Raw genomic sequence first — 18,917 nt, 5'->3', positions numbered from 1 at the left:
TTTCTCTAATAAAGCCCATGTGAGAAATATGAACATAGGAATATTATAGCAATCTCATAAAGGACAATACAGAGAATGGCTTCACTGTTTTAACCCCGTTCCCACCTCACCTGAGACACACACAGGTAACAAGACCAGTGCAGCAGGGGTGGAATTTAACTAAGTACATTTACTCAAATACCATACTTTAGTACAACTTTGTACTTCTTGAGTATCTCCATTTTACGCTACTTTATACTTTGTGCTTCAATGCATTTATCTTTCAGTTATAGGTACTGCTTACTCTGCAGAATAGGATTTTACAGGCAAAACATTATACGTTTACAAGATCTGATGCATTAAACAGCCAATCTGAGTATGAAGCAGTTTAATGGTATTTCCACCTACACCAGCTACAACATTAAAATGGGTTTTACATTCCTATGCATCAGTACATTGTGCTGGTAATAGTTGAGTACTTGGATGTGGAAACAGGACTTGCTTGTGATGGATTATTTTTACATCATGGTATTTTTGCTTTTACTTAAGATACTCTGAATACTTCTACCATCACTGCAGTACACTGGCATGCAGTATGTAAACAGTGGTGGGAGAAGTACTCGCAGCCCCTCCTTGATCTGGAAAAATATACCACAATACCATTAAGTAGCCAATGAACCCAAACTACCCAACAATATAAAATCAGCTCCAACATCACATTATAAATGCTTCAGAAATAACAAACCAATAACAGCCTACATACAGATAGTAAATATAAAACCCTGAAAAGGGGTTTTTAAATTTCAAGTACAGGACTTTTACATGATGGAGTTTTTAGGTGGTATTGCTGCTCTAAGTAAAACTACTGCAGTAAGCTCACTATTTAGTACCACATGCAGACTTTACGTCCATGTGGGGATAATGTAGCTGTACTACAAAAGCCTTTTTCTGGGGAGTGGACACATGTGAGGAGTGTGTGGTCATGCAAAGAGCTAACATGGGTCTACTAGGTGGCGTCTCCCCACACTGGGATTAGCTGTCTTCTCTTTCAGCACTCCCTGAATTCCACTCCGCCTTTTACTTTTTCGGCAGCGCTCTCTCTCTGCACAGGACTTCCCAGTGACTTTGCGAGACTGCGTTCAGCCCTCAACCAAGTCCTAAGTTTCGGAGTGCACGGGAGAAGAAGCGGGTCTGGAGCTCCATTCGAGTCGATAATTCGCGTCCCCTCCGCAAAAGACGAACGCGAAAAAGGATCCGTTTTACCTGTTGATGAAGTCCCACCGGGCGTGGGACGCAGAGGAGCAGTCGGGTTTCTTCACAGAGAAGAAAAGTGTGAAAAAGGTGCAGGCGACACACCGCTCCAGTGGCCAGGAGGAGTGAAGGACCTCGGGTTTTCCTTTTCCCCAGCATTTGCAGCCTGTGCTGGGTTGGTGGAAAATGGGCACTCCGACCACTTCGATCTGTGGACTTATCCTCTCGTTGATACTCACATGCCAGCTGGTCACTGTAAGTGAACTCACACTTTCTCTTTACTCTTTCTTTTTCCACTCTTCTTTCACTCTCTGCGGGCGATTTCGTGTTTCATTCACCCACAAAACTGACATGTTAAACCATTTATCCCCCCAGAGATCAAGTCAAAGTTACAAACTAGCGCCTTTATTTCCTATTAAAGGCAAAAAAGCAAGCGTGTGTGTGGATGTTGCTATTTATGTTCAGTAAATACTGTGGTCTGATGGTGCAGGGCTGCTCACTTGCAGGTGGGCTGAAGAGCAGATTCCAGTACACGCAGTCATATCAGCATGTACCGTAAAGATGCTTTTAAAAGTAATATGACAAACTAGAACCTCCTGTTGAGTGAAGCCAGGCTAAGTTTGCGCATAGAAACAAGCTATTCATAGTCTCCCTGGAGTCCTCTGCTCCTAAACCTTCTCAAACTTTGCCAGGCTGCACTTTGGCAGTGCCTACACTGTCTGTTACTTACAACATGTGTGTGAAGGAGACTTTATGTGATGGCAATGTGATCAAAATAGATGAAAGTGTGCATTTATTACCAGTATGCCTTTACTTTGTTTTCCAAGATTAATGAATTAATCTTGGAAAACCTGGAATCCTTCAGAATAATATTTCAAGTTATTTGCCACCCCCAAAATGGGAGTAAGGTGTGTTAAAAGAAAAACACTGAATCCAGTGGGACAGTGCACCATTTTGTGACTGTCCTAGTAAGATGCATTCTCAGGTTTTTTATTTTTTTCATTCATCTTACAGTTTTAAGTAATATACCGCAGGGCTGCAACTATAAGTTATTTTCATTATTGATCTTTTTTGTCACTAAATTATTTATTTATTTATTATTTAATCTTTCTATATGGATATACAGGAGAGAAAAGCAGCAAGTCCTCATATCTGAGGCATTTTGGTTTGATAAATGGCTGTGATGATTAATTGATTATCAAAACAGCTGCACACACTACACCAGCCTGTGCACAGCTGGGTGTTTATTCAAGTGTGTAATTAATGATGTTTGAGTTGAAAATAAGTCGTCTTTTCCTTCGCTATATCTGTGGTATGAATCAGATAGAGGATGACCACGGCTTGGCTGCTGAGAATAGACTCCCCCCCACCCTTTAGAAATCCCGTCTGGTCTCTCACCTTTATGCCCTCCAATAAACAGAGCTGTCACGGCTGAGATATCTGTGACTCCTCTGTGTTGATTTGATCTGAAGCAAAGCCTTTTTGAATGATGGGACATAGCTGAGGTGACCAGCAGACATAAATCTTTCACCTGCTGGATGTGGAGTGTATGAGCAGTGATATGCCTGACATTTGAAAAGTTATAGTGTTAAAATCTTTATGACTTCAAAGTATATTTAACATCCAGTGGTGACATGCTATTGAACACTGTACCCGTGGATGACGTGGTCTATCAGTGTCAGTGCACAAAGTTGAGACAGAGCTTTCATTGCCTGCATCTTCAAAATAAACGTAACTTATATATCTTCGGTATCATCGATCCAAAGCTTTCCAGTCCCTAAAGGGCAATTATCTATTGTGTGTCGACACAGGACGGTAATAGGAGATGGCCTCTGCACTTTTACCACAGCTGTGATTGACTACTAGGCCAACAATACCAGCATAATTGAATTATGTGGAACCACAAGCATCTGTTTCTTGCATTTTGACTTTGAACTACGGCAGGCGGACTGTCTCTTGATTCAATTAAGCACGCGCACTGGTGTTACTACGGGCCCTCCTTTCTCCCCGCTGGAATGTCAGGGTCATGCGCATCAGCTCAAACAATCAAAGTCAATAAAAACTCTCGATGGGTAACAGCTCTGCATCACAAATGAGTACCCATATCCTGCTGTGAACCACCGGCAGTATTAGTGTGAGAAATTATCCAGGTCAAGCATTTTTAGAGTTTAATATTCAATTAAAATAAGAAGGGAAAAAAACAGTGGAAATGGCTACTCCTAAATCTGTTTTCATTCATACTCATGAAACAAATGGAAATGGATTGATAAGGTCAGTGGTCTTTGCTTCTGCTCTTACTTAATCATGTAAAAGTGAGAGAGGCCACTTTGTTTCCTGGTGTGTGACATGAGATCGACCGTGAGCACAACTGCTGACAGTTTTTGGCACAGAGATTTCTCCCAGTATAGACTGTCACAAGTGTCCCTTGACTTCACTGGGGGTTGGACTGGAGTTTGGGGGGAAGGGCGGCCTGGATTCCTATGACTATATAGTATGCAGAGTGTGTGTTACCGTAAATTGTTCTCTGTCTCTGCTGTGAGTAACTAAACCCCATCATCCCCGTGCTAAATGCTATGCAGCGATAGTTTGATATAATGATTTGTTTAGTTTGTGCTGGGTGGTGTATTGACTGAAGTGGTTGGTCTCTGTGTGGCGCTTCGTGGTTTCACACACAGCTACCTGGTGTTTAATTTCCATTCAGAGTCGATGGAGGCTCTATGGAGTTGCAAAGCACAGCAGTGCAAACAGCAGCTCCACTCCACAGTTTGAACAGTATGGAAGGCCTGCCCCCTCCAGACCTATTCACATAATTGCTTGAAGACTGGGTTCAGTAAACATTGCATTGTTGAATTATAGCCCCAGGGGAGAGAGGCCATCCTGGCTGATGGGACAATGCTGAACTGAATTGCCCCCCCGCCCCCGACTCCCCCCTTCAAGCACATTGGCACATATGGAGTGCAGGCCAGCAGGGTGGCATTTGTTGACTCTGCAGTGAGGTGTGACTTGGGCCGGTATAGAGGTCGGAGAGGTGAGGACTCTGAACCTGACTCTGTTTCTCAGTTCAGTGGTGTTCCTCATGATTTATTCACAGCCAAGATTAACTCCCACTTCACAGTTTCCTAAACTGTTCACTTTTAAATCGCGTATGCAGACAGAAATGTAATGCTTCTTTTTGTTTGAGTCTTTCAACGTTTGACCTCATGTATCAAATGGTTTTTGTCTCTTTATGCCATGCATTCATTCATTCCTAACTCCACAACAAGCTGTGATGTGGTAAATAAACAAAGCCAGCAGTTGTTCAACATTTGCTTATTCTTTTTTTCTTCATTGTCTCTACTGTTACAATAGTTCCATCAGATGCAGATGCTTTAAATACTCCTTTTTAGTTTTGCTTTGCCCCCCTACAGAGAAGTGAGCCCAGGGCTGGTTTCAATTCAGCTTGTTGTTTGGTGTGGATAGAAGAGGCGCATCCTCCTATGCCTGTCTTAAAAGACTATTGCAGAGTTCTATATCAGAAATGATGCTGTGGTGCTTCATATTTTCATGGTAGCCATTGGTTTCCATTCATTTAACTTAAGTATGAAAATAGACTGTCACCCAGGTGACAGCTGGAATTGAGCATTGGGTTTACAGTTATTGTTACGGTACCATATGAATGCATTGCAGACTTTTCAAGTTGATTTGGATGTTGATGTACATTACAACACATGGAAAATGTTTTTTAGCTTGTTCTATGCTCTGGAAGATGGTCTGCAGCAATGTGTTCAGTGTGCATGATTTATAGTAAATGAGCTAAAATATCCCTAAAGTATTGGAATGATCTCTGAAGGATCTGCAGTGTGATCACACTCTAAACCCGACTGACTGACTGCTCCTTATTCTTTTTGCTGTTTGCATCTAATGCCAACTTATATAACAATATAATCAAATCAGGCATTTTCTTGAAAGACCCATATTTTCTCTTAACCTCAGAGATCAGCGTGAAATATGCACTGTGATTCAAATTAGGAATTTAGATTACAGAGATGCATGGAAGCCTTACAGATGGGTAAAATATACTTTTTTTTTTTTTTAACACCCTTGTCTGGGACACATCCTCACAAACACACTCACACACAAACTAATGTCTTTTCACAATGCTCTGTAGCTGGAGTTGTGCCTTCATGCCCAACGTCGCGTCCGTGTCGGACAGAAGAGCCGACTCCAAACACAGCTGCACCTCGGCTGGTACAGCAGCAGCGCTGTGCATGTGCTGACATGAGCACACATTCTCTTGAGTACAGCCTATTGTAACTGGAGTCCCACTCTTTCCATTCACACCTCTTCACGCATTTACTTTTTCCCTCTAAAGCGCTCGTCTGTGGATGGATTTTGTCTCAAATTGCTGTTTATCAGACTCACAGTTATGCATCATCCTCAGATCAGTCTGAAGCCTCGGTCAGGTTAAGTGCCATTCTGTAATTAAATCTTTAAAGCTTCATGTGGAAGAAAGTTTAGGTTTTAATGTACCCGTGTAGGAGGTAATGCATTTTTAGCCATAAAACCTCTGATCACCGCATCTGTCTTCTGTTTCACTTTGATGACACTATGAGTTTAACACGCCTCCAACTGGGAAAAATTAAAATCTTTTAACACTATTCAATAATGCGTGTTGAAATTTACTATATGATCAATGTGGTGATTAAAGTGGCCATCTTTTCACTACACAGCCTGTTTTCAAGGACCGGTATTGGCAAATGCATTACTCATTGGAGTGCAATGTAATTGTTCATATTCAGATGTTGAAAAAAATATATATCATAAAAAAGTTATTTATAAGTTAACAAAAAGTTAATTAAAGTTAAATAAATGCCCTTTGGCTCCTTCTGTGTAGGTGAAACATACTTAAAGTATATACCTCTCTTCATTCCTGTGTTATGGAGCTACAGGTGCAATAAACCCACAGAGTTCATGGTGAGGTCACAGAATGTCTTGAGGACACTACACAGTCTACACCATAAGCAATAAAGAACAGCTAATGGTCAGAGGCCATTTGAGACCAGCAAATCGCAAATTTTTGTTTTTTTTTTCTCTCTCCATGTTCAGACAGAGACACTTTTGTTCAGCTTGGGAAATTGTTCATACGGAGAAAACTCCATCGTCCTTCGTGGTTCCCTTATATTTTTGTTAAACAAGTGGTGAGCAGGTCTTAAATTTGACATACTCTAATGCCAATGGTCACTCTGCTCCTCTGGAAATAGTGAGCTTTAAATCTAACACGAGTCGCTCAGCTTGATTAAAAAGAACAAAAGACTGGTACCTACTCTGACTCATTTCTCCACCTTAAACAGTCTTCTTCAATCTTTTCACATTGTGTTACCGGGCTTTTTCCCAGGCTGTACCCAGGCTTGCTCTTATTAGAGATTCATTGAAATGCTAAGTTAACTGTATTGCACTTTCCCTTTGAAGGTGCTCTGTAGTTGTCTGTGGCCTATTGAATCTGCCATTGTCTCTGCCAGCGGCACTGATGTGAAGTCACTTGGGCATTCTGCTTTTTGTTCAAGGGAGCTGCTGCATTGTCTTGTAGGGTCCCTCCCAACTTACACAGCTACTCTAATGGGGGTTGCTGCCCTTTTCACCAAAGGCCTCCTTATGTATTGTGAGCAGAATAGATTTTTTTCTCTGGGTACTTAAGTTAGCTGAAGGGATGCTATCAGTCTTTTTTTTTTCCTCCATTGTCTTTTCAAACCAGGTTTGACCCGGACATTCCGTGAAGTGTTTATAAAAAAATCCCAACCTGGTGTCTTATCAGAGCTGATGATTTCTCACTCCCTGAGCACAGATCAGCAGCGTCCTGCCTCCACTTCCTTTTACTGTACAAGTCTCTACCTGTGAAACAGAAAGCCTTAAATCTTTGCAATAAGTTATTGTGACCTTAAGAAGATGCAAATTTACCTAAGCTGTTGTTAAACCCGTAATGTTCACAGAGGGAAGTTGGAATTTTGGAGGCTTCAGGGTGTAATGGCTCAGTGAAAAGTAAATAACCGGGAAAACACTGGCTTCCACTTTCTGCTCACTTTTGTTTAATTCAGGAGCTGGTTTGTAGGCAGCCATACAAGCCTGCTGCTCTTCAGGAGCCTAATTACCCAGTGAGTTCACAAATTAAAGGTTTTGTTTGTTTTGAACACAAGGGCTGATGAGTTAGAGCTGGCTACAAGAAATCTAAAGACTGTGAAAACTAACAATCAGCTTTTCTAAAAATCAACTCAGTTATTGTCTTCCCTAATATGATAACATTCTTATATGCAGTAAAAAAAGGGGGAAGTTTGAAGTCCTGCAACCCTGGCTAAAGTTATCCCTTAAACTCAGTTCGTTAGTCATCTTCCTAATAGCCTTGTTTCTTTAAACATTAAAAATAAAAACATGCTTTTGAAAATACAAAATATCTGTAAGTTAATTAACAGTCTCATTATACATTTTTCTACACAGCAGTACAGGAATGATGCTGTTTCTTTATTTCCTCTTTTTTTTTTTTTTTTTTTTTTTACATAGATCATCACCTGCTGACATGACTGACTTTTGGCCATGGACTTGAAGCTTTAAGTTCAGGCTTTTAGCGCAGTAAAGCACAGGAAGTGACTTAGCACATAATGTGGCAGCAGGTAAACTGCGAAATGTCAGCCACTGAAGCCAGTGTTAAAATGTGTGTCATGTCACTTCTGTTTTATGGAAGAGTTCAGCTCTCATGTATTTGGCCTCCGCTGTGCCCCTCGCTGAGGCTGCAGAGGCCCTCAGGAGAGACAGGAGGAGATCCGCACCAGTCTGGTCTGTGTTATCATGTCAGCTGCCGTCTCACGAGACATAACAACTCTTTCTCTTGTTATACACACATACGCACATGTACGCACTTCTTGATCTCAGAGGAATTTTCTCTGTGCCGTTTTCACCCTCTGTCCTTTCCTCTTTCTGCTCCCTCTTGCTAGGAGCTTAAACAATCAAATCACTGAATCCTTGTACATTGTAAACGAGCGGTAAACCAGTATTTATATCATAGTTGTTGTAAGGAAGACATGTCTAACCATCTGGCCACTTATTGTTTCAGTAACAACGAAGGCAATTTGGACAAGTGATTTGGTACATGATGAGATATATTTAGAGCCTTCTGGAAGCTAATTTGTTGTGATTATGAGGTTGCCAGCAGTCCATTCTTTGGCCGCAGTGGCTTGTGATGGTCTGAAACCTTTGTCTCTTGCTGAGTCACCATCCTGTTGGGGAAATGAAACCTGGAATAATCTACAGGACAAGAGCACCCCACTTGCCCTGAAGCAAAGTTTGTTCAGGCCTTCCTGTGCACAGTTCAGATGTCCTGCTCTGTATATATATATATATATACATACTGAAAGACATAACCCAGTGTATTTGTTGTTTTTCCGAACCCCATACCCATTTTTTTTTTTACTTAAATTTATTTTCTCTCTGAAGTATGTTTATGTTTGAAAATCCCCATAATCTTTAGTCATATCACAACAAGCATGTCTTATTTAAACATCTCCCCTGCATCTCAGCCTTTTTTTTTTCATGCAGTGAAGTTTTAGAGATATTTATCACAGGTGTTTATTTCTTGTCCAGTGAGCTCTACTTCGACTTAAGCTGGTAACAGAGTGTACTTGCGAGGCTGTACAGAAGTTTTCACAAGTTTTTATAACTTGGCAAGAAACACACTAGATTAATGAATTCCCCTGGATCTAATTATACCAAAGTACAAGCCCTTGTTGTTTTTTATTTTCCTCTCTCAGCTTGATGTGATATTTGAATTTCTATCACAGTGTGTTTCAGCTGAGTAGAAGAGCTTGGTTGGAAATATTTTCCATCCAGGTTAGCTGCTTTTGAAGATGCATGTTCCATGCCACGGGCCAAACTGTGTTGTAATGGAAAAAAGTCTTAGATTTAAACACACAGACGCTCATTCACATGCTGTATTTTTAATGAAAATAAATAATACTCAAACAAATCACAGAAGACCTTGACCTCATCTCACTATGATCTGTATGAAGCACAAATCATTTATCTACTGTCAAAGTTCTAAAAATGCACAATAGAACATCCTAACTATAAGAAATCAAATTATATGATACAGTATTTGGTGTTATAATAAATTAAAAGGTAAACTAAAAGCATAAGCTGTTGCTACTGCAGCTTGCTAAGCCTTGCCTTTATACTGCACAGCACAGAGGCAGTTTACAATGATAATGGCTAAAGATTTACCCTTGAAATTCTTGAATTTTTGAAACCGTGGGTCCGTAATTTCAGACAGGCAGTCTTCTCATTTGTAGCTGGCGACTGTCACTTTTACCATTTGAAATGAAAGTATGATAAGGCAAAGCTCAAAGAAAGATCAGACTGTTATTTAGGTCTAACATACCCCCATTTGGCTGCTGTTTTACATACTTATACCTATTTTCTTTTTTTTTACATTTTTTAAATTACAAGAAAAGGGCTTTTAAGATGAATACCTTCTTTATGTGCTACATGGGGAAGCAGTTTCTCATACCACCATGCTACCTTTGCATTTGGAAAAAAAAAAAAAAAACGTATTTGTTTTTCAGCTGATGTCTTCATGACAGTCTCGGACCAAGACAATTTATAGTAATGAAAATCAAGGCATTGATAAAAGTGGAATGTGGAACTTGTTTATTATGAGTGTTTCCTTAGATTAAAATCACAGCCTCTTGATGAAAACATCACCACTGAGCCTTCTGATCATGTTCAAATACACTTCTCTTGAAGCTGTTCCAGATCACCTTCGGGAAGAAGCTTAGTGAAGGATTTCAGATTTTATCTTTATTCACGTTGAGCATTGCCAAGTCCATACAAAGAAACACAAGGACTCCTGAACCACCACGCTGACTAAAGTAGCTTAGCATCCATCATGTGCCCGAAGGCTTGACAGTCTGCGAGACTCCCCAGTACCTGGCAGGCCTATTGAAGCTGAAGGTTGGCCTTGTAACTCAGTTGGTAAGGCAAAGGGAATTTCTGTGGTTTTAGACTAAAGTGGCTGTATATAATTTTCTCTCCACCCAAACCATCTGTTGATTCCATGGAATGAGGAGTCATCTAAATACTCCGCTTAAAGCCTTGTTTAGGCACTTCTGAATGGTGCAGATTACTGTTGGATCAGAGACACCCACAGGTGTCCTCATCTGTAGGTGTCTCTATACATTTCTATGCATTTATTGGAAAAGTAGTGTTTGGAAACCAGCCTAGTTCATCACTCTGTATCTGTCACATTTCTGCCATAGCAATGTTTAATGCCCGTGGAAACACGAGTCAGCCTGATTTCCACGTTTTACAGTGAGTAGCTGGTGACCACCAGCTGTGCCTTTACAACACCACATCCTCAGGACCGAGTTACGGGAACAGCAACTGTTAAGGGTTGCAGATTTTTTTCTTAAATCAGTGCACATCTGTTGTGGCATTTGATGAAATTTGACAACCAGAAGTCCATTTCAGATTTCGTATCTTGGTCCCCTTTTTATAGCCATGTGAGATTCATATATTGGATTTGCTAATCTAAATTATAGATCTTGGTTGCCCTTGATGTTCTTTTCATAGTCATCAGAGACAGTGAAGGCTTCACTTTTCTGTTGGTCTTCATGCAGGCAGCACCTCCAGCCAAGTCAGGCAATTATTGCTTTAAAAGGGGTAATTAAATGGTTCTTCCACTGAACTGAGGGCCTGTGTGATTTATGTGAACTGTGAGCACATAGAGAAGACTCTTTCAGCTGTGCCAGAACGAAGAGGCCCTGTCTTCCCCACCAGGCTCCACCTGCTGAGGCTCTATTATGACCCTGTCATGGGTACATGGGGTGGAGATGGGGGCACACCGGGGCTGAAATTTGGCACAAACACCAGGCTGCAGAGTGCAGTCAGATTCTCTGGCACAGAAATCAGTCTTGCCTGTGGGCACATGGTTAACTTCTCTCTAGTCTGTTGTTTCATCAGGGCTTTCCCCACGCAGGAGTAATGGAAAACAGATTTGAGGGAGATAATAGAAGAACAAGAACAGAGTGGGTTTTTTGTGCCTGTTTGTTTTTTAGAACGGGGCTGGGCCAGACAGGCAGAGATTAGGGTCTGATCAGCCCTGGGTGCTGTGCCTCTGGGGGCTAGTCAGCACTACTGCTGCAGCCCAGAGGTGGAGCTTGTCCTTCTGATATCATACACCCAGCCATTATATAGACCTGGTATAACCCTAGTAAATATCACTGTCCTGCTGCAGAGGTATTCTGTCCCTCCTCTTGTCTCTGATAGCTGTTGAGTTAAATGCCCCTGTAAATACATTTTAAAAGAGAAATTTTTTTTGCACTTTCCTTTGCATAGCCCTCTTCAGTGTCTCTCCTGAATCTACAGTACTGATGCTCAGTGTAAAATATGTGAATTGAAGTTGGTACTGCTCTGTGCCTAAAACATGTTAAAGAACATAAATAACTCATAACATTTATTCATAATACTGGTATATATTGATTTTCAAACATTATATCCTAAGGGATAGCATGCATTGTCAGTCATGGCTCATCCTGCCCTCATGCAGCCTCCTGGGCAGAAATACTTGGAATTGAGCTGAGGAATGAGTGTTTGCTGGCGAGAATACCTTGAGGGTCACTTGAAAAAAATGCAAGCAGAAGAAATTATTTTATTATAACACTTTTATGGTAAAAAATTATGTTATTTATGTAAAATGACCTAAAAAAAACAGGTCAGAAGGAGTGATGTAACCTCACTGGTGAAAGCGGAGTCTTAAATTATCCTCTTTCCGCCCTTCTTTCCTTGGAAGGTCATGAACTGGCTTGTGCTGGCTTGTCCATTAGCATAGTGTTCAGTCATATAAAGAGCAGACAGCAGTTAGTTTCACTGCCTTCTTTCGTATACCAAATGGGTTCACTTTGCTGATCAACCACTGGAGCTTGGTGTAGTTTCACACAGACACAGAGCACCTTGCCTGTAATTACCTCTTATTATAGTAGGAAATGGATCCCTCACATCTGCTTCCAATGAATGGGCAGGTTAGGCCTCCTGCTTTCTTAAATTATTGCATAAACTCCTGGCAAACAGATGTCTTTGTAGGTGTGAGCACACCTTCAAATTAAGGCCTGTTGTTGAATTATGAGGACAGGTGAAATTCGTCTGTCAACTGCTGAGAGGAAGATACTCCCAGACTTTGTTTATGGTTGTCAGATGTCAGCCCGTGGGTTTGTTGTGTGGTTGGTACAAAGCCAAACGCATCCTCCAAAGTTTCTGTATGACATAAAAGTATTAGAGTATTAAGAGTATTATCAAGGTGAGTTATTTGGTAACCTGTGCAACATGTGTTTAAAACTGTTCGCTCTAAAAAGAACAAAATCACAAAACAAAATTACATTCCTTTGAGTTTAAGATTAGTTTAGAGTCCACATGGTCCTGATTACAGTTGTAGCCCATTTAATAGAGTCCCCCCCATGTATAGTCAGACACATGGGTTGCAACAGGGATGCAGACCATGTGGAATGTGGTGTGTGGGGCCTTAAATAATGACTGTTTTTATACTTTGGTATGTTCCATGACAATGCTTTACAGTATACTGAGTTGGGAATCAGGTATAATAAACAATTGAAGAGCACAGTATAGGCTCTAATATAAAATGATATAAATGCTGAAACATACCAAATGGGATAGCAATAAAATTGATGAAAAAAGCCTCCTGTTCAACTGACCCGCCTTTTTTAGGTTAAGTGCTGTCTTTTATATCCTGCTCCTGGCTAATTGTAATGGGAGCTTTTTACAAAGCACAGGACCAGCATCGTTAAAGAACCTCTTCTTCCAGGGTAAACGTCTGCAATGAATGGCCTCAATAATGGTGTGTGGTTCCAATTAGCTACACAGCGATGGGATTATTACTCATTAGTTCACACACAAACATACGAGCATGTGAAGGGGTATGTTAGGTTTCAGTCACTTTAAGAAAAAAATATTAAATCGCTAAATCAATAGCCTAATTGTTGAATATTTGGACACAGTGTCTCTGCTATAAATGCAAAGTGAAGCCGTGGTCACATTACAAATTTGCACAACAAAAGTCATCATAAAAATAGGCTGTAATAGAGGCTTGGTGACATAGAGACTGCTTGTAGGGCTAGCTGGTGAACTAATGGCTACATGAAAGAAAGCCTGCAACATGTTAGATAGTCTAACCAAAGTTTAGTCGAACCAAAGATAGTCTAACTTAACTGAAAAAATGCTGTCTAATGTAATTAGACAGCTTTTAAACCTTTAAATCCCTGATATATCCATATTATCTATATCAGACTGCAGTCAACGTATGTTGACTGCAGTCAACATACGTTTGTTTCAGGTTATTTTACCGTTGTTTTCACTTCCAAATGTCGGTTGTCCACAGGACGACTCTGGACTTATCTAATCACCTGTGTGGTGCTGCCCTCCCTGTGCACTTCGTTGTACTTCTGGGTCTGTCTGTATTGCTCCACCTGCTTATCTGAAGAGTTAAAAAAGAAAAACTACCTGTGTTTTATACCACAGTGATTTAACTTATGAGTGAAGTAACAAAGATGTGCCTTATTTGTTGAAACTCACTCAGTCATTTGTTGTGATGCAGTTTGTTTTTTGTCGTTTTACACTGAAGTGAATACTTCATTTGTATTTACATATTCTTCTGCTCTGAATATGCAGGCGGTGTATTTTTGGGGCTATCTTGTGGAGGAAGGGTAAGTGAAGAAAAGGAAGTGTTTAATTTAGCTTAGGGATTTTATCTGGCTCCCACAGCGTTAGATCCAGCAGGCGTGGTCCCGTCTGGGGGAATTCCTTCTCCTAAGTTCATCGGGGAAAATGGGATAGCTGTTAGGTTTACTGAAGTTTTCTGTCACACTTTTTTCAGCCTGTTTTCCGTTGTCAGGTCTGCATTTATGCATCGCTGTGCGCTATCTGAGAAGCATTTAAACCACATGTGCTTCAAAGTGTGATATTTATTGACTCATTTTATGAATCTGTTTGTTTCAGAGGCGATAATTTGCTGTCCTCAGTCAGCCTGTGAATCATTACAATTTAAACCACATCGCAACCTGCTATTCAATCCATGTGATAGACTGGTGAATGATCCCTGCAGGGAAACAGTCTAGACAGGAAGATTCCCAGTCTAGGTGAGTTAATATACTGCAGGTTATTCTGTGGATACTGCTGATTGTCAGTAACTAAATACAGAGTCAGTCAGTGACTCATAATGAAATATTTTATTGAAAGTTCAACAGGATAAGTAGTGATGAGATCGGAAAAATAATTAAAAGCAGTACCATATTTGTTCCGTCAGCCCTTGCATTCAAAGGGAATATATGGATGTAGGTGTAAAATTAAAAATTACTTGTGAGTTTGTTGAGATATTTGAATATGAGCAAGTTTTTTTTTCTCATGTATGGCCACGTACTGTGCCTGACACCAGGCCTTTAAAACTGTAAATGATGCAAGAAAAGTCAGGAGACGTTTCAAGAAGCTCTTGTAAAGCCCCTTGTTGACCTTAGACAAAAATAATGACGGGGCTACTGTTTATCTCCCATCCAACAGCTTTTCCCCCGACCCTCATTCATAACCATATCTTCATCCTGCACTCTCTGTTTGCTTATCCAAAGTCTGCTCTGAGACTGACTTAGGTTTTTGCTGGCTTGGATTTCCATACTTGTTTCTAAAGTTGGAGACATTGCAACAGTATAAGAAATGTCTTGTGCAAGCGTTAAACTGTTAAAACAACGGCTGCCAAAAAGCTTGTTAAATGTGTAAGCCAAGTGATTTTCTTTCCATTAACAAGGGAATGAGTGCTTCTGTCCCACCAAATTAGGATGAAATTCAGAAGGCACTTTTCTAAAGATTTGGAAATTGTAAAATACAGAAAAGATGGAAGTGAAATGCGAGCCTAATGGAATGACCAGTAGTTACCCTGAGTAATACAGGTAAACTAATCCTATTTATAGGGACAGGCTTTTCTGACCAGCCAAAACAAAAGCCCTTTACACCTGGAGAAATCCAACCTTCACATTACTCAGATTCCCAAGACCCTTCTCCTTGAACCAGCCTCCAAAAGATAATCTGGTTCTTTGCAAGTGTCCTGCCCCTTGATCCTTTGTCAAGGGGCGAGAGAGAGAGTCTGAATCAGGGGTTTAAGACTGTGATGAGAGCCAATCAGAATGAAGGCATTTTATGCTGACAAAGTGGGTACCTGATCCCTTCTCACATTCCGAACCCAATAATTGGCTTCAGGAATGTTCACCTTTCTGTGCTTTAGGGTATCGTTAAAGAAGTAAAGCTTGCCGGCTTTTTGGAGGGTGGTTAAGATTTGCCTTGATCCTCGGATTGGGGGAAATAAATGACTTCCTTCACCAAACACAGAAGACAACCTGCAGGAAAGTCCCTTGTTAGGCTGAAGCTTAAGGTCACGTCTCTGCTAACCAGAGTGTGGGCGGATTCGCTTCAAAACATTGTCTATTTTTGGTCATCAAAAATTGGATGCTGTCAAAACAGAATCACTCCATTCTAGAAGGCGAAACAGACACAGTTTAATGAAGAATAAACAGAAAACTGTGTTGTGTGTGTAATATCTTCTGACTGACTCCCATTCTCATTGGCTCCGAGATGCATGTTTTTACTGCTTGGACCCTACCAATTTGATCTTGAGTCAGTTTTCGTGTGCTGTGCAGATGTGGGTGTGCCAGTATGCCGAGCAACAGTTGGCTGTGCCTGTTACCACTCAGAGCGCCTTCTGAAACATGGCTTTCTTCAGTGTTTATTGGTTCTTGTCCAGGCCTAACCTCAAATGGGGAGGTGAGGGGATTGCAAACCACAGCAGCAGACTGCCTACTGTACTGAACCTCTCTGACAACGAATCTGGAAAAGGCATGTATTGAGTTTTACATTGGTGAGAGCCTTCTACAAAAGCATCTTTGAAAATGTTGGCCAAATGTAATTCAGGTCACTGTAGACAGCCATTGAGCATAGCCATAATAGCTAGAAGCTCTGGGGAATGTGCAGTGGTTATGCAATTCTTACTTGTCTTTTAAATGGCTTTATGTGACAAGTTTCTCCAGTCTTGTTAGAGAATCAGTTTTGAGGCTCGAAACGTCTCCTCACTAGACCTTACCCCCTGTCCTGTCCGCCACCCTCTCTCGCTGCAGGGCCTCTTGAGGAGGGTGTAATAACACCTGCAGCTACACAGCTCCTGAGGTATTTTTATCTCTCCTGGGAATTCCACCTCTGTCCTCCTCGTAGATCTCCTGTCTGAACGCATAGGAACTTTCACCTGCCTCATTACATTTAGTACAATCTCGCTGACGTGCTGCATTAAATCACTGTTGGTTAAAATGCGGACTTTAAGAACTGTTAGTTCTGTTAACAAGCATACATGCAACTTTCCATAATAGAAATGAGGGCAGAGTTTTGAATCAGGATGACGTAAGCCACCGGCAGCTGCTGCAAACCTGCCTCTGGAACTGCATTTTCAGCCTTCACTAGTCCTCCCTAAAGGCACAGAGGGTGTGCTCTTCCCAGCCTCATTTTGAATTAAATCCAATAAAACAAGCGCAGATGACTTGGAAAATATGTTGGCACTTGGAACAGAAATGAACAATTTAAAAAATAGCTTTGTATTTGATGCTGTGGAATTGGTTTATGGCATTGTTCTGCAAAAAAAAAAAAAAAAAAAAAATGCTGTATGTAATGTGACAACAGCTGAGGGCATTCATAACAGAGTTATTTGTAATAACCCATAACTGTGACTACTTCAAATAAGGGTTCAGCCATAGTACTTTCCCAAGTTTTTTGCAAACAAGTGAGTTTTATCTGCAAGAGAAAAAAGGAGCTAGTGTACTGGGGCTGAGCCACAGATGGTCCACCTACACTTAAGGTGTGCCTCGTATAGGGCTGTAGGTCTTTGCAGTTAATAGTGCTTTCATGCTTTTTGTGCTGCCTCTTTGAATGAAAGGATGTAAGGCTGTGAATTGTCTGCTGTTGATGTGGACGTTAAAATAGAAAGAGTCATTAACTCGACAAGTTGTGTTCCCTTCCTGATGTAGTGATTTCATGCGTAATCGAAGAGCAGGAGCATCCTCCCAAGCATTAGTTTGAAAAAAAAAAAAAATACTACAACAACAGTGAATGATGTTGTTTATGCCTGAAGGTAAAAGTCTGTCATCTTTTCCTTACTGTAGTATCAGGTGATCCTCCAGTGCAAAGTACGTCAAAAGCTTTGTGTAGTGTAAATATGTTTCAGATTCCCTTCCTTCCTGGTTGACTCAGGACACCTAACCCATGATACTCACATGGATATATTTTAATCCAGCTGTTATTTTAATCTGGTTATTTGAGATTGTTAAAGATTAGAGAAGCCTTTTCATGCTTTTCTGTGTGGGCTTTGAAGAAAGTTGACCTTTTCTTGTTGCCCGTGGATATATTGTGCTGTTCTGAGGCCAGATTTGATTTCTCCTACCCTGCTTTCTCGTGTACTCCCACTTACGGCTTTCCCATGGTGCCACAGTTAGGGAAAACAGCTGTCAGGTAATTTCCAGTGGGGAGGATGGAGCTGGCTTTTGAAAGACAAAGATAACCTCTGAATACCTTCTCTTCTTCCTCCCTTTGATGATTTTGTCAACATCAGACTGCAGTGCCTTGTTTGCTCTTCAGTGCAGAACATCTGGAGAGGAGCACAGCCATCTTTCCTGCTGCAGCCCTATTATGTTTATATTAATGACATAAACAGCTGAGAAAAAATATTTTCGCTCTCACAGTCCATCACTTCTGTGGACATTTTTTTTTGTCTTGGCAAAGCTAACAGAGAGTATTATTGAAAAAGTTGTGGGAAAAAAGGAAAACAACTTTGATGTGCAGATGGCGCCCAACAAAGCGTTCTGTTAAGTTAACAGCAGGTTTTGTTGTGATGTTATAAGCTCAAAGTGCATCTTGGGTTACCAAACAAAGACTGTTCAAAACTCACGGTTTGAGACGCTCAACATGTTGGAGCTGCTTTGCGTTCCACAAGCTTCACCATGGTGCCCTGCCAAACCCCAGTTAATTGTGAGATCGCCATCCCAAATAGCATGACCTTGGGAACTGGTGGAAAGTGGCTTTACCAACATGAAATTATTCCCTCCAGCCAGGATGCCTGTAGGGTATTCTCCTCCTGGCCAAAGGGCCTGGAGGCTATTCTTTTCTCACAAAGTCAGCCTTTATGAGCAATATTTTATGGCAGAAATGTACACTTTTCATTTCTGTACCTCAGTGGAAAGATTTACACACTGTATGTTGCTACTCCAAAGGCCCAGTTTGTTCCATAAATGGTTGCATAAGCTGCATACTTACAAAGATTTTGTCTACTTAGCCTACTTTTCCCACACAGTCTAATGATGAACTAATCGAGTATAATACACGGGGGGGGGGGGGGGGGGGTGAGTTGACAGACTGAGCTAGCTCTGGCTTGTGATTATGTGGGACAATGCGAGCGTGGCCAAGTCAACAGGTGGTGTCAGATTAGTTGGTCCTAAGGCGAGAATGAGCGAGAGAAAACGAGAGAAGGGTAAATCCAACACTGCCACTGCCGTCAGTGTTGGGAAGCCAGAGCGTAATCACAGAGCCATCAAACAGCTGCTGCTACTTCCTCTCTAAAGGTGAACCAGTCCACAAAA

General features: G+C 41.1%; 1 protein-coding gene across 9 annotated transcripts in view; it reads left to right on the top strand.

Moving 5' to 3' along the window:
* The first annotated feature begins 1,092 nt into the window (after positions 1-1,092).
* Positions 1,093-18,917, top strand: part of hspg2 (heparan sulfate proteoglycan 2) — an 84,743-nt gene continuing 66,918 nt past the window's right edge. For all 9 annotated transcript variants that reach the window (XM_041046847.1, XM_041046891.1, XM_041046882.1 and 6 more), the window contains exon 1: positions 1,093-1,485. In XM_041046847.1, coding sequence (XP_040902781.1) covers positions 1,417-1,485 — 69 coding nt within the window. In that variant the 5' untranslated portion in view covers positions 1,093-1,416. The remainder of the gene's footprint in view (positions 1,486-18,917) is intronic.

The sequence above is a fragment of the Toxotes jaculatrix genome, chromosome 2 (genome assembly GCF_017976425.1).
Source record: "Toxotes jaculatrix isolate fToxJac2 chromosome 2, fToxJac2.pri, whole genome shotgun sequence".
NCBI classification, from domain to species: domain Eukaryota; kingdom Metazoa; phylum Chordata; class Actinopteri; family Toxotidae; genus Toxotes; species Toxotes jaculatrix.
Note: the sequence above shows the minus strand (reverse complement) of the source record. Positions and strands in the feature narration are given on the sequence as shown.